The sequence below is a fragment of the Tachypleus tridentatus genome, chromosome 9 (assembly GCF_004210375.1).
Source record: "Tachypleus tridentatus isolate NWPU-2018 chromosome 9, ASM421037v1, whole genome shotgun sequence".
Lineage (NCBI taxonomy): Eukaryota > Metazoa > Arthropoda > Merostomata > Xiphosura > Limulidae > Tachypleus > Tachypleus tridentatus.
This window is the reverse complement of record NC_134833.1, coordinates 165846811-165863312: the sequence shown is the minus strand read 5'-3', so window position 1 is coordinate 165863312 and position 16502 is coordinate 165846811. Positions and strand designations below refer to the sequence as shown.

General features: G+C 35.9%; 2 protein-coding genes across 4 annotated transcripts in view; one reads left to right on the top strand and one right to left on the bottom strand.

The window, feature by feature from the left end:
- The window catches only part of LOC143226874 (uncharacterized), a 33421-nt gene extending 29801 nt beyond the window's left edge, over positions 1–3620 (top strand). For all 3 annotated transcript variants that reach the window (XM_076458405.1, XM_076458406.1, XM_076458407.1), the window contains exon 5: positions 1928–3620. In XM_076458405.1, the coding sequence (XP_076314520.1) occupies positions 1928–3153 (1226 nt within the window). In that variant the 3' untranslated portion in view covers positions 3154–3620. The remainder of the gene's footprint in view (positions 1–1927) is intronic.
- The window catches only part of LOC143227570 (uncharacterized), a 434192-nt gene that overhangs the window by 190530 nt on the left and 227160 nt on the right, over positions 1–16502 (bottom strand). The gene's annotated exons all lie outside the window — the stretch shown is intronic.

Sequence of the window (16502 nt, the reverse complement as noted above, 5' to 3'; positions counted from 1 at the left end):
TGGTTAAGGCACTTGACTCTTAATCTGAGGATTGCAGGTTTGAATCCCTGTCACACCAAACATGCTCACTCTTTCAGCCATGGGGGCATTATAATGTGATGGTCAATCCCACTATTCATTGGTAAAAGAGTAGCCCAAGAGTTGGTAGTGGGTGGTGATGATTAGCTGCCTTCTCTCTAGTCTTACACTGCTACATTAGGGACGGCTAGCACAGATAATCCTTGAGTAGCTTTGCACGAAATTTTAAACAGACCAAACTTGCTCCTAAAACTTTGCACATGTCTTTATTTCCTGCTCCTAATACCACCTATGGGATTAGTCCCTTTTCTTGTGATAAAGTTGAAATTCACACACTACCTCATAATTCAGTTTGGTGTACTTCTTGTCTTCTGTGATTAATGTGGAGGATTCTCTGGTGATTGCTATTTGCTCACTTCCTTCTTGTAATTCTGGTTGCTTGCAGTATAGAATTTTTTCTACTTGTATATACTTAATTGATTTTTCAACACTGTTCTTCTCTTCATGATGTGTCTGGGACCCTTGTCTGTCTGATTGGGGTTGAGGATAGTCTCTTTTTTTTTTTTCCACAATTTGATCATCAGTGCCACCTGTTTCATGACACTTCACTTCTTCAAGGGTGAAGAGCATACCTGTTTTAGAATTTGTGGTCCCCCTTTTGTGTTTGTTCAATTACTGAGCACACCTGTTGGGTTCCTTGTGAAAGCTTTCCATGGATAGTCTTTTATTTGTATGCTACACCAGTCCTTCCACCTAGTCACTGTAGGATTCTAGCTTTTGTATGAGAGGAGGTATGTAACAAACCAGTAGTTATTCTTTTCCTACACTGATATCTGGTAGATACTACCATCTTTTCCTACACTGATTTCTGGTAGATACTACCATCTTTTCCAACACTGATTTCTGGTAGATACTACCATCTTTTCCTACTTTTTCTCCCCACTTCAGGTGCTTTTCTGTTGTGCCTAACTTCAAAAATGGGATACACAAAATGTCATACAGAGAGAGAGAGAGTTGGTTGTTCCAGAAACGTGTTGTACTCCGACAGGTGAAGGGTCATCATGTCCATCATACATGCTAAATTAACAATAAAGGGAATGAAGATTAATGGATCAAGCAAGAATAAATTTCTTTTCAGTAATTTAGACAGCAGCTAAAGTTTTATAAAAGCACTTGTGTGAGAAGTGGTAAGTATCTATAGGAAATCTATCTTCAGTATAGGAAAAAAATCACTTCCATACCATTACTTTTAATATGTTCAAAAGATTATCGTGGCAGATTCCATAATTGTTAAAGATAAAAACTGTATCCTAATTATTTTTTATATTAATATTACCTTATAGTATGAGACTATAAATTCCCTCGATGTGATATCAATGAATTATAGCAACTTTTTAACCCTAAAGTAAACCATCCTTCTCCATACTGTAACTTCTAATATAGTATATTTCTCTTCATGAAATTTGTCATGTCTGTGATGTTCTAGTTTATGGCACCATAAACAACTAAGATTGAAGGCTATAAAAATCAGCCTTTGTCTAAGTAACCTATATCAGAATGAGTAAATATATTGAACTCCATACTTAGACAGGTGGTAAATAACAGAACAGGGAAAACCTACAGAACAAATGTCACATCAATGGAAACTGAGGATTTATTAAAATATTTACTTAGAGATATAAGAACCTAACACTGAAGTAACAATATATGATATGTTAAGCATATTTTGATGTCTAGTTCGTTGACATATATTGATTACGAAGTGGTTAAAACATTGATTGTAACACATGTTCTGCATGACCTACCTTTAGAAGAAGAATTTATAAAGTTTTAGATGTAAAATTGTTTGTTTATCATATAGTTTGATTTGATGTATAAAGATAAGTGTAAACATCTGTTCTTCTCTTAGGACAAGAAGATCCATTTAAAGATGTGAAATCTTTAAAATTAAACACTGATGTTTGTGGAAAAACAAATTTAAATGGAAGTAACATAAAACAATCTAATATACATGAAGATGATGATAAAACATACAGTTATGTAACATGTGGAAAGGAAAGTGTAACATCAGATAACATGAAACAACACAAGAGAATACTGTGTGGAAAGAAACTGTATAGATGTGATGTTTGTAGTAAACATTTCAGGTTTAATAGTGTTTTGAAAAACCATGAACAGATACATACTGGAGAGAAACCTTATAGTTGTGCAACTTGTGGAAAAAAATTTAGAATAAGTCATTTTTTAAAATGTCATGAGAGAATACATACTGGGGAGAAACCTTACAGTTGTAACATTTGTGGAAAACAGTTTAGACGGACTACTGACTTAAAAAAACATGAAAGAATACATACTGAAGAGAAACCTTATAGGTGTTTAATTTGTGGAAAAGAGTTCAGAATAAATTGTGATTTAAAAAAGCACCAAGGAATACATACTGGAGAGAAACTTTACAGTTGTGACGTTTGTAGAAAACAACTTCGAAGTAACTCTAGCTTAAAAAAACATGAACAAATACACACTGGAGAGAGACCCTACACTTGTGTACTATGTGATAAACAGTTTAGAACAAATAATGGAAAAAAATATCATGAAAGAATCCATACTGGAGAGAAACCTTACTGTTGTACAACTTGTGGAAAATATTTCAGATCAACTAGTGACTTAAAAATGCATAAAAAGAAACATAGTGGGGAAAAACATTATTGTTGTGCAGTTTGTGAAAAACAGTTTCGAACAAGTATTGAATTAAAACGTCATGAAATAAGGCATTCTGAGGAGAAACCTTACTGTTGTGACATTTGTGGAAAAGACTTTAAAACAAATAATGAATTAAAGAGACATCAAAGAATACACACTCGAGAGAAACCTTACAGTTGTGATGTTTGTGGGAAACCGTTTGGAACTACTGGTAACTTAAAAAAACACAAACAAACACATTCTGGGGAGAAATCTTACTGTTGTGGAGTTTGTGGAAAACTCTTTCAAACAAACAATGGATTAAAAATTCATGAGAAAATACATTCTGGGAAGAAACCTTACACTTGTGCAATATGTGGAAAAGACTTTAGAACAAATCAGGGAATTCAAAATACATCACAGAATACACACTGGAGAGAAACCTTACAGTTGTGATGTTTGTGGAAAACAATTTAGAAGTAACTGTAGCTTGAAAAAACATGAACGAATACATAGTGTGGTGAAACCTTACGTTTGTGTAATATGTGATAAACGGTTTAGAACAAACGATGATTTAAGATATCATAAAGGAACACATACTGTAAGAACACTTACTGCTTTACCCTAAAAATAACTTCAGATTACTTCTACTAAAAATCCATCAAAGAAAGTATAGTGTGGAGAGATCTTGTAATTGTGATATTTGCGGAAAATAACTTTGAAGTCACTTTAACTTCAAAATGTGTTAGAAGAGAGAGAAACTGCACAGTTTGTGATGAATAGTAACTTAAAAATACATTAAAAATGAATGTTGTAAATAGTTTGAAAAGTTGTAATTATTAGTGACTGTGGATATTATTGAACCAGATGATATGTTATTAAAGTGTACAGATCTGTTGTGGCAAATAAATAATACGTTTAGCTGGAATTATTGTGTTGTCACTTTTTCATGTAAAACAATAACAAAAATATAACAAATGTGAATGAACAGTCATTGTTTGTGTGAAGGTAAATAGAGAAAAACTTTATAACTGTATAGTTTAATTGCTAGTTTTTTTATGTATCAACAGTAAGTAATGATTAGAATCAGATAATTTATATTAAAGGTGAATTTTCAACAAATTTAATAATTGCCTTAGAAACTGTACTTTGGTTAGGTATAATTCCTGTATGGTTGCCATATTTTCAAACACTTTAGTTTTTGAGTAAAAAATGAAACAAAATGTGTGGGTCCTCGAACTCAAGTTCCTCTCGGTCATTCGGCTGTTTCCGTGATGTTTTACAACTATGATGTAATAGTTGCCAAACACGCTTTGTTGCGTGCCGACCATTTTGTTCCTTTCAGTGCTGGTGTTTTATGTTAATCTATCGGTGCTTTTTTCGGATTACATACTTTGTAAGACTTTTTTTTGTCTTGATATTGCTACTTTGTTTGTTTTGTGAAAAAATGGTTTACTGCATTGCTTATGGTTGTAAAAACGGTTCGGCATCGGGCAAAAGTTTCTTTTCGTTTCCTTGCAAGAAGAAGGAACCAGCAAGGTGGCGACAGTGGGTGCGGATGGTCAATAGGAAGAACTAGACTCCTTCACACCATGCAAAGGTTTGTCAAGATCACTTTGGACGCTCATGTTTTGTGTCGGGTCCCACTGTTTTGGATTCTGTCAAGCCAGGCAGGTTGAGACTGAAAAAAACATCGGCAGTAAACAGGATCGTCCCTACCATCTTTCCTCGTGTAGAGCTGAGGTCTGATCTCAGCCTGCAGCGTACAGGTTCCACCCCTCTGAAGCCATCCCTTGTCATCATGAAAAGAACAAATTTAAAGGTATGTGTGCAGTATAAAGCGATTTAAACAATAACTAGTATAATATAATTTAAAAAGTACAAGTTTTTGAAGAATGTAACTAGACATACACATTTCACATTCATGAGCGTATTTTGCATTTGTGGCACCTGAAAGTCGGTGAAACCTTGACTTCCTAGTCTAGACAGTGGACAAATCTATCCCAAATAGGGTATATTCCAAGTTTAAAAGCTGTTAGATCATTCTGTAGATGTTTTTGTATCATTTTTAAATATGGAAAAGTTTGAAGAATTCCATTTTTCAAACTTAACATTTCAAGATAAATTAACTATTCAGACTGCTACTTCTAGTTTGATTTTATAGACAGAATTATGACGTATAATTGAGATTCATTTTGTTACAAGTCATAAATACCCGGTACAATGATTGTGGAAGGGCCAAGTATTAGTTACCATATTTAGCAGAGTATAAACAAATAAAACCTAGTCTGTGATACAATAATTTATAAACACCAGACAGGTTTCGAGATGCTTAAAATTGCACGTGAAATAATACAGACCATATTTGTTGTCATGACTTAGGCTTACCATTCTTCCACTGGAGGTATGACCAACTCGCAACCGGCCTGGGCGCTATCAGTATCACTCACAGTTCTGCTACTCTCGATCGTGGAACTGTCCTCATCACTAGAACTTGTCAGATCTGTGTCAAAAGTAACTGTTCTAGGTTCGTTCAGAGTAGGTTCGAATTAATATGGTGCTACTCAACACTTTTCAGAACACAAAGTCAAAACAGACTCCGCCTCTGTTTCTCCATAGGTACTGGCCATGTTTATTTACATTCAACGCACTAGCATTGGTGGTTTGTTTGGCAACTATTACGTCACAGTACTTTTCCTAGCAGCAAACGTAAAAACTAAAACGTTCGGATTGCTGCTGGGAAAGGGATCTTTCTGCACCAAGTTCTATATTTCATTTATTAGCACATATTTTTTTATAAAAAATGTGAACCTGCAAAATTAATCAGTATGAGTTGTTCTTTTGACTGCAAAGTTTTCTTTTTTCTGTAAAATTCACCTTTAATATTTCAACATGTACTCAGAATGTGGTGCGATAAATATTTTGATTTTCTAAGTCTTTACAGACTGCTGAATGATCTCAGACTATGATTACGCTGCACAAAGGTTTTGCTTCTTGAACACTCTTGGGTGTAGCTTATAGATTTTTGGCTGCTGATAATGAAAATCACATCCAAATTTGCCCATCATGTACTGTTTCATCGAAATCTTCAGTTTCATCAGGACATTGCTACAATGGAAAAACGATATCAGGGCAACTGGAATCTGTCAATGCTTGCTGCCTACTGTTGGACACTGCAATGTGATGCGCTGGACATTGAATACAAACGAAAATCAGGAGCAAAACACTTTTAAATATGTTGAACTTAATAGCAATACGATACGTTTTTGCCGGTAAACAGTTAATTGTCTGTTTCTCAGAGTTCCTATATGATGAAGCAAAACTAAAACTATATTTGTGTATACCCACCAGGTACCTGTCACAATCAGCAAAAACTTTTCAGGAAGCAAAACTTTTCAAAAAAAATTGTTGTGCAGTGTTATTATACAATATACACAATTTTTCTGTAATCCTGGGTATTGAATTATTTCAAAGTACAATATCAGTTTTCGATACTGATTAAAGTACTCGTACAATATCTAATGTTTCCGTGATAAACAAAATAAAACAATAAATAAAATGTGAATAAACATTTTTATATTTTCTAAAGTTTGATATTTGTAGATGTTTTAGTTGTATATAAGTTTCTTAATAGGAATTTTAAAGTATTTGTGTCACTCAATATTCTAAGATGACAAAGCATTAGAAGACATTGTGATATTTAACTATTAAAGAAAGATCAAATATTTTTTGAAATTAATCTGTAAAATTAGTAGATGAAAGTTAATATGGTTGTGATATTATATCAACAGATGGATTTGTCTACTGTAAACTTTTCTATTGAATATGATCCTACAGTTCTATTGTGTATTTTCAATACTATGACAGTCATGTCATAATTATTTTTTACCTTCCATATTTTGATATTTGTTGTGATTGTATTAGAATATTTAACTGAAAATAGAAGTCCGCCAAATAATGTGTGATACATTTGACTATTTCACAAAAGGATCAAAATCTTAAGGTGTTTCTAACAAGGAGACAGAAACATGATGATTTGTTCGAAGATTTGGAGTGACTGGAATTTCACTCACATCAGGATCAGAACTATGAAACAATATTGTTGTCATTGAAAAGAAAAGACAACAGCCTTTTATCCATCTTCTGATGAATGGATGAGGGATACAGTTGTACATTGTTAATCAGCCATTTTTATAAATGAACATAAGATGTTGGACCAAGATTTTCTACTGTTACATATAATTTAAAATTTAGAAATTTATGAAGCTACTGGGCATTACACCATCATCACCGATGTTTGGAAGATATCTTAGATGGGACATTGAACTTTCTGTATTCTATTCAGAGTATAATCACCCAAAACAGTTTCACATGATGGATACAAGAAATAAAAATCATTATAAGGGTCATACTTGATTTTAACCAGGAAAACTTGAATCACGTAGTGATAAATGATAATATTCTGTGATATTAATGCTATTAAGGATGTACAAATGCTGCCACAAGAAAGGAGAAACTAAAACAATCAGTTATTGCTAAATGGCCTTACAATGTACTGAAAATAAAATGATGTAGTTTACTGAATCCAGAACAGACAATCCAGGTCAGAGGTTCTATACACTTAAAATCTACAAAAGTACTTTAGTTATAGAATGGCTATTAGTGTACACTGTTTGTCTTCAAAGCTAATTTTATGTTTATGCTATAGTTATTCTATTTTCATTATAGATGTCCTTATTTCATTTTAGCTTCCCTTAGCGTATATACCTGAACCAGTATGGCTGTATAGTTCCATATTCTTAGTTTAAGTGTTGCTCATGTTCGGTCTTCATAGTTCATCTGACTTCAGTGTAAATACCCAGTTGTATAGTTATGGATCAAGCTCATGGACTGCACCTATCACATTCAACCGTTATGCTTAATGAACGAATATGTTTTTTAACACTTTATGAATTTATTGATTGGAAAAAGGAACACAAATTTATTATTATGAGATTCTTGCAGACGAATGTCACCAAACAAAGTATCTGATGCACCAAAGTAAAACATATTATTGGAAGTCATGTAGGTGTGAGATACAATATCTGATGCAATAAAGTACAACATGTTGCTGGAAGTCATGCAGGTGTGAGATACGGTATCTGATGCACCAAAATACAACATATTGTTGAAAGTCAGGCAGGTGTAAGATAGTGTCTGGTACACCAAAGTACAACATGTTGCTGGACGTCAGGCAGGTGTAAGATACAGTATCTGATGCACCAACGTACAACATAAATTATTGTTGGAAGTTAAGCAGATATAAGACAGTTAATGTTATCAACTTATTCTTGAAAGGTGTTACATATTATAATTTATTTCGAACAAGTCTCCGATTTATTACATTACGTATATTAACGTATTACTATTTCAAATAACTAAAAATTAAATTTGGATTGTTTTGAATTTCGCGCAAAGCTGCTCGAATGCTATCTGCGCTAGCCGTGCATAATTTAGCAGTGTAAGACTTAATGGAAGGCAGCTAGTCATCATCACCTACTGCAAACTCTTGGACTACTCTTTTACCAACGAATAGTGGGTTTGACCGTCACATTATAATGCCCCCACGGTTGAAAGGGCGAGCATGTTTGATGTGACAGGGATTCGAACCTGCGAACCTCGGATTACGAGTCGAGCGCCCTAACCACCTGGCCAATTGAATTTTAATTTAGAAGTTAATAAAATGTTAATGTGTCAAATTTATGTTATTTGCAATGCGGTTGGTTGTGATGACTAGCTGTCTTCTCTCTAGTCTTACACTGCTAAATTAGGGACGGCTAGCGCAGATAGCCCTCGTGTAGCTTTGCGCGAAATTCAAAACAAACCAAATATTTTTTAAACACAAATGTAATTTAATATACATACATAGAAACAATGTATAATAACGTTTATTATTAATAGGTATTACAAATTATGATTTATATACAAAAGTTTTACAAATAATGCTGAGTCTTATATTCAGCCTAGAACTGAATATTTTATCGACAATGTATGTCCAGGACGAGCAAATTAATTCTGAGTTGACACTGTCACACCTCACATAAGTTAACAATGTCTTTCTTGGCTCAGTGGACTCAGCAGATGGCCAAATGTAGCTTTGCAATAAGAAAACACGCACTTTCTTGGCTCGCCTCGCATCGTCTTATCGAATAAAATATTTAAAGTCCTTGTAAAAACAATAACGTCCAAAGTAAATCGCTGAAGTTGAATTGTTTGTAATGTTAGAAATCTACAATGTTTCTGGTAAAAAATTCTGCAGTTTTATAATTAATAGTTGTTAATCACAGTTATAGCATCCTAAGCCTATATTACACTGAATATTGCTGTCCAATTAATAAATCAACACTTGGCGAGTATGTTTGTATATACCAATCACATGAGTTTCTAGAATGTTCAAAAATACAGTCTTGAATATACATCGCATGCAAGAAAGAAAGCTATACAGAAACATTAAAATAAATGTGTAATGGTAAATTTGTTACAAAGCACAAAATGCCAGTTCTTGACACCGTTTTGAGTCAGTTTTGTTTGTTAAATCTTTCTTGGTTTTGTCTCAACAATAATGTTGGGCATTTCGTTTGTCGTATGAAATGTATTTTATCACCTACGTTTCCTTCAAGCCTTGGAAGAATAAAGAAGAAATCTGATGTTTGTTTTTAAGAAGCAACTTGTTCATGTCTACAGAAGACTTCTCTCAGCAACATGTTGCTTTAGAATGTGAATGTTGCATATACTAAAAGAGAAACGGTAATAAACTGCTACTTGGAACGTTAGGCCTACAAAATGAAGTGAAAGTCTACAGTTGAACTTGTAGAAGCTCACCTAGGCTATTTTTCAGAGGTACTTAGACAACACTGACAACCAAATCTAAATCATCCAAGACATTTAAATCTTGCAGACATACATCATGTAACAACACAACTAAAGTTTTAATTTTATTTTTTTCAATATAAAAAATAATAAATAATATAAAACTTGTAGTGTATATAATCATTATAATTTCATAAACGTCAACTGAGAGTAAACTGGTTTAATTAAATGTTGAATAAAACTTTGTAAAGAAATTCAACAATATCTGTTTAGCGCATTTTTTTGGACTATGGTGTCTTCCTAGAATAGACACTTCCTTAATATTAAAGGAAACCACAACTTTCTTGTCTCCAAGCTCAACACTTGGTGCCTGGAATTCTTGAAACTATATTTTTATCCTTCACGAACTTTTATTTTTTGTGTCAATGTCACTGCTAATCCTCTGCACGACCAAAAGCAGTAATCCTCATTTTGATCCAGCTTGAACTATTTGATTTTTACTGCTGTAACATGAGGCTTAATAACTATAAAACTATTGAGTCTAGTTTTGATTATATCTTCGCTTTTATTTTCTACAGCACATTTTCACATTACCTGCAACGATCTACCCGTGAACTGTCACAGATGGTTGGGTAACCGTGAAATGTTGCAGGTCACAAAACTTTAGTTCTATATAAGACATGATTAAGATTCATCGGAAAGAAACTGCAAAGTACTAAACACAAGTAAACATAAATTGAACACTAGTCACCCAATTATGTAGGATAAGTTAGTTAAGAGGTATAGATTGATTTTCTGAACTAAATATTTACACGTAGAAAATATGATGTTTACAAAATCAATAGGGACAGAAATAATACAAAACACCAAAACGAAATAATTACCATTCCTGACTTTTTGATTGTTAAACATTATTATTAACCAGATATTATTGTCCTTTGGAATAAATATTTCATCACACACTTAAAGTTTTCTTGACTTAGAAAATTTATTGTAATACTTCCCATCTGTACTTGGGACTTCACTCTTTGTAAGTTTCCTCTGGTCTCTACTTTACATTAATCATGCACTGGTGATTGAAAATTGTCTTAGCTCGTTCTACTTCACCGTCCACAGTTCTTGTAGTGTAGTCGTTGATCCATTAATCGTCGTTCCAAACTATATTTTGAAGGAATAAATCCCGTATTGTCATATGGTGTCTCTCTTTAATCAAGCAGAAATATACCTATCCCACTCTCTTTGACTTTCATCAGTATTAATTTCAACCTTCCACTAAAATGCTGAACTACGTTGCAAGCTAAATAGTACAAAATAGTGGTTAAGTGCATTAATAATAGATAAAAGTCGACTCGTATGTTTCATAATTTTAAATGAAAACTGAGGCCCTAAATCTTCTAGCATTTCACATTTGATGCAGAATTAAAAGAAAAGATAACTTGCTCTTCTGTTACAGATGATTAAAATAGCTTCTGTGTAAATGCTAGTAGAATAGGCTACAACCCATACATAGTCATGCGGATATTCTGATGTATGGTTAATTGGACCCACCAAATCGAATTCAGCTTGATTATACGACTAACGTTTCTTTTAATAGTACTGTAGTTACATGACCCATTGGTACAGTATGTTGGCAGATACCACATCAGCATCAATATCTATTTTTAATAGTACTGTAGTTACATGACCCATTGGTACAGTATGTTGGCAGATATCACATCAGCAACAATATCTATGAACAGCTGCTTGCTCTATTGGGAAATAAGCATTGAAAAGTACTTTTTCAGAATGTTTATTTGATCTTGGAGTTCGTAGAATTGACTTGTCCTAAATTAACTTTGAACAACTTTAATTGGCCCGGCATGGTCAGATGGTTAAGGTACTCGACTCGTATTTTGAAGGTCGTGGGTTCGACTTCCCATACATGCTCGCTCTTTCTGCCGTGAGGGCCAATCCCACTATTCGTCGGTAAAAGAGTAGTCCGAGAGTTGGCGGTGGTTGGTGATGACTAACTGCCTTCCCTTTATTCTTACACTGCTAAATTAGGGACGGCTAGCGCAGATAGCCCTCGAGCAGCTTTGCGCGAAATTAAAAACAAACAAACAAGTTTAATTAATATACTTTTGTTTCAAGCGTGGCTTCCAGTTAATACACCACATTTTCACATGACTTGCAAAACCACCTACATTCCGTGGAGATTTAATGGAATTTTGGGCTTAATTAAGGGTCATCAGAAATAAACTGCAGAGTATTATACAAACACAGGCATAAACTGAACACCAGACAGCCAGTTAAATTAAATACGTCAGTTAAGGATTTTAAAAATGAAAATATTTCCAGTGTCACCATTATTGTGCCACATCACACAATGAGACAAGTAACCATAGCTATTCATGTTACATAGCATTAATGTTCCATTATTGTGCCACATCACACAATGAGACAAGTAACCATAGCTATTCATGTTACATAGCATTGATGTTCCATTATTGTGCCACATCACACAATGAGACAAGTAACCACAACTATTGATGTTACATAGCATTGATGTTGCTGATCAGAACATTTGAATACTCGTAGTGAAATCTGGGATTTTGTTACCCCGGCGAAACAACAGAATCAACTCTTTTATTAAATCCCAAGTCTGACATGTCTGCCAACAATGCGTCTTCTTCCATAGGTTAACTGAGAGTGAGGAAGAGCCCAACATTCTCACTATCGGTGGCGACTTCATTATTCTTGCTGAAGAAAATGCCTTGGGCATATTGAGGTAGCTGTAATGCATCGAGATTGACACAGGATTCCATTTTCTTCCTGTTACAAGTGGAGGAACAAGTCATGATTTCTGGAACAATGAAGCATACAAAATCTTGCATGTACAAGTCCTGATGTTTAAGTAAGTCCTCACTGGTAAAATTTCCAGGCAAGTGTGTCAGTTAGATAGCTCATAATTTCTGGTTGAAGCTTGTGGACCAGATACTTGTCATACTTCTCTGCGATTAAATTCAACCAGTTACCAACGGTGGTACTGACTATTATTGCCTCTACTATTCGACTGGAACATGCACTACCTATTCTCATAATCAGCCTCAGTTATAGCCTATCATCCAATTGTAATAGAGCACACAGCCATAAGAAAGAAAGGAGTTAAGAATTATTGCTAACCACAATCGGAGATGTTGACCCCACTTCTGACTGTGAATTTCTGGCTGGATCCTGTGCTAACCAGAATTAGAGATGTTAACCTCGCTTCTGACTGTGAGTTTCTGGTTGGATCCTGTGCTAACCAGAATCAGAGATGTTAACCTCGCTTCTGACTGTGAATTTCTGGTTGGATCCTGTGCTAACCAGAATTAGAGATGTTAACCTCGCTTCTGACTGTGAGTTTCTGGTTGGATCCTGTGCTAACCAGAATCAGAGATGTTAACCTCGCTTCTGACTGTGAGTTTCTGGTTGGATCCTGTGCTAACCAGAATCAGAGATGTTAACCTCGCTTCTGACTGTGAGTTTCTGGTTGGATCCTGTGCTAACCAGAATCAGAGATGTTAACCTCGCTTCTGACTGTGAGTTTCTGGTTGGATCCTGTGCTAACCAGAATCAGAGATGTTAACCTCGCTTCTGACTGTGAGTTTCTGGTTGGATCCTGTGCTAACCAGAATCAGAGATGTTAACCTCGCTTCTGACTGTGAGTTTCTGGTTGGATCCTGTGCTAACCAGAATCAGAGATGTTAACCTCGCTTCTGACTGTGAGTTTCTGGTTGGATCCTGTGCAACCAGAATCAGAGATGTTAACCTCGCTTCTGACTGTGAGTTTCTGGTTGGATCCTGTGCTAACCAGAATCAGAGATGTTAACCTCGCTTCTGACTGTGAGTTTCTGGTTGGATCCTGTGCTAACCAGAATCAGAGATGTTAACCTCGCTTCTGACTGTGAGTTTCTGGTTGGATCCTGTGCTAACCAGAATCAGAGATGTTAACCTCGCTTCTGACTGTGAGTTTCTGGTTGGATCCTGTGCTAACCAGAATCAGAGATGTTAACCTCGCTTCTGACTGTGAGTTTCTGGTTGGATCCTGTGCTTCAGAGATGTTAACCTCGCTTCTGACTGTGAGTTTCTGGTTGGATCCTGTGCTAACCAGAATCAGAGATGTTAACCTCGCTTCTGACTGTGAGTTTCTGGTTGGATCCTGTGCTAACCAGAATCAGAGATGTTAACCTCGCTTCTGACTGTGAGTTTCTGGTTGGATCCTGTGCTAACCAGAATCAGAGATGTTAACCTCGCTTCTGACTGTGAGTTTCTGGTTGGATCCTGTGCTAACCAGAATCAGAGATGTTAACCTCGCTTCTGACTGTGAGTTTCTGGTTGGATCCTGTGCTAACCAGAATCAGAGATGTTAACCTCGCTTCTGACTGTGAGTTTCTGGTTGGATCCTGTGCTAACCAGAATCAGAGATGTTAACCTCGCTTCTGACTGTGAGTTTCTGGTTGGATCCTGTGCTAACCAGAATCAGAGATGTTAACCTCGCTTCTGACTGTGAGTTTCTGGTTGGATCCTGTGCTAACCAGAATCAGAGATGTTAACCTCGCTTCTGACTGTGAGTTTCTGGTTGGATCCTGTGCTAACCAGAATCAGAGATGTTAACCTCGCTTCTGACTGTGAGTTTCTGGTTGGATCCTGTGCTAACCAGAATCAGAGATGTTAACCTCGCTTCTGACTGTGAGTTTCTGGTTGGATCCTGTGCTAACCAGAATCAGAGATGTTAACCTCGCTTCTGACTGTGAGTTTCTGGTTGGATCCTGTGCTAACCAGAATCAGAGATGTTAACCTCGCTTCTGACTGTGAGTTTCTGGTTGGATCCTGTGCTAACCAGAATCAGAGATGTTAACCTCGCTTCTGACTGTGAGTTTCTGGTTGGATCCTGTGCTAACCAGAATCAGAGATGTTAACCTCGCTTCTGACTGTGAGTTTCTGGTTGGATCCTGTGCTAACCAGAATCAGAGATGTTAACCTCGCTTCTGACTGTGAGTTTCTGGTTGGATCCTGTGCTAACCAGAATCAGAGATGTTAACCTCGCTTCTGACTGTGAGTTTCTGGTTGGATCCTGTGCTAACCAGAATCAGAGATGTTAACCTCGCTTCTGACTGTGAGTTTCTGGTTGGATCCTGTGCTAACCAGAATCAGAGATGTTAACCTCACTTCTGACTGTGAGTTTCTGGTTGGATCCTGTGCTAACCAGAATCAGAGATGTTAACCTCGCTTCTGACTGTGAGTTTCTGGTTGGATCCTGTGCTAACCAGAATCAGAGATGTTAACCTCGCTTCTGACTGTGAGTTTCTGGTTGGATCCTGTGCTAACCAGAATCAGAGATGTTAACCTCACTTCTGACTGTGAGTTTCTGGTTGGATCCTGTGCTAACCAGAATCAGAGATGTTAACCTCACTTCTGACTGTGAGTTTCTGGTTGGATCCTGTGCAACCAGAATCAGAGATGTTAACCTCACTTCTGACTGTGAGTTTCTGGTTGGATCCTGTGCTAACCAGAATCAGAGATGTTAACCTCGCTTCTGACTGTGAGTTTCTGGTTGGATCCTGTGCTAACCAGAATCAGAGATGTTAACCTCGCTTCTGACTGTGAGTTTCTGGTTGGATCCTGTGCTAACCAGAATCAGAGATGTTAACCTCGCTTCTGACTGTGAGTTTCTGGTTGGATCCTGTGCTAACCAGAATCAGAGATGTTAACCTCGCTTCTGACTGTGAGTTTCTGGTTGGATCCTGTGCTAACCAGAATCAGAGATGTTAACCTCGCTTCTGACTGTGAGTTTCTGGTTGGATCCTGTGCTAACCAGAATCAGAGATGTTAACCTCGCTTCTGACTGTGAGTTTCTGGTTGGATCCTGTGCTAACCAGAATCAGAGATGTTAACCTCACTTCTGACTGTGAGTTTCTGGTTGGATCCTGTGCTAACCAGAATCAGAGATGTTAACCTCGCTTCTGACTGTGAGTTTCTGGCAGTACTTGTCTTCTCTCAAGGAATTTCTTCCATTTATAACTGTGTAACAATTACACTTTAAATTACAAAGCTTCACCTGGTTAATGATATTTTCTTGTATCATATATTTAAATCCAGCATTCTCATGCTTCAAAACTGTACTTTGTAATGGAACAATGTCCTATTTTTAAACTAGATGATGAACCTAGTTTTGATCTCATGCATAAACTTCCTACATTATGGAATCAGAGGATGGAACCTAGTTTTAACTTAAGTTATAAATCACACTTGACAAATACTATTTTGCAGTAGCCACAGTTGAATATAAACATGAATACGACTGTGGTTTCTACACGTAATGTAAAATATACATAAAATAAACCAAAGGGTAATATTGTTTGCATATCAGAATTATCACATCCATCTGTCTGGCTGAGAATATTCCTGCAGAAATTCATTAAAACACTTGGTGGTCATTAGTGTATATTTATTATGATATATCTATGCCATTATTTGCTTAAATCAACTCGGTAGGACTCCATTTAATGTTTCCAATGTGCATGTGCTTCTATATCTGAATTTTTTTTACATGTGTATATTGTCATACATGTATGCTGACGATACACTTTGTCAAGCTTATACAACTTCTATTCAGCAACAATTATCGTCTTTGGTAAATTACCGCCGGAAAACGTGCTCTGTAGATATGGTACTACCATCTATGAGCTGTTGAAATCAAAACATTTTACTTCAGACTTTGAAAAATAAATAATCACTTGATATTCAGATGAATTTAGACTTCTGGACTAATAATCTATTTACCCAAATTAAAATTCATGCTGTCACTATTGTACACTAATACACACTTAAAAAAAACTAGACTCCCTTGTCATCTATAATTGTGACATGCACTTTATAAATTTTGATTAAATATTCAGAAAACACTAAGTAACGTACTCTACAGAATTCTAATC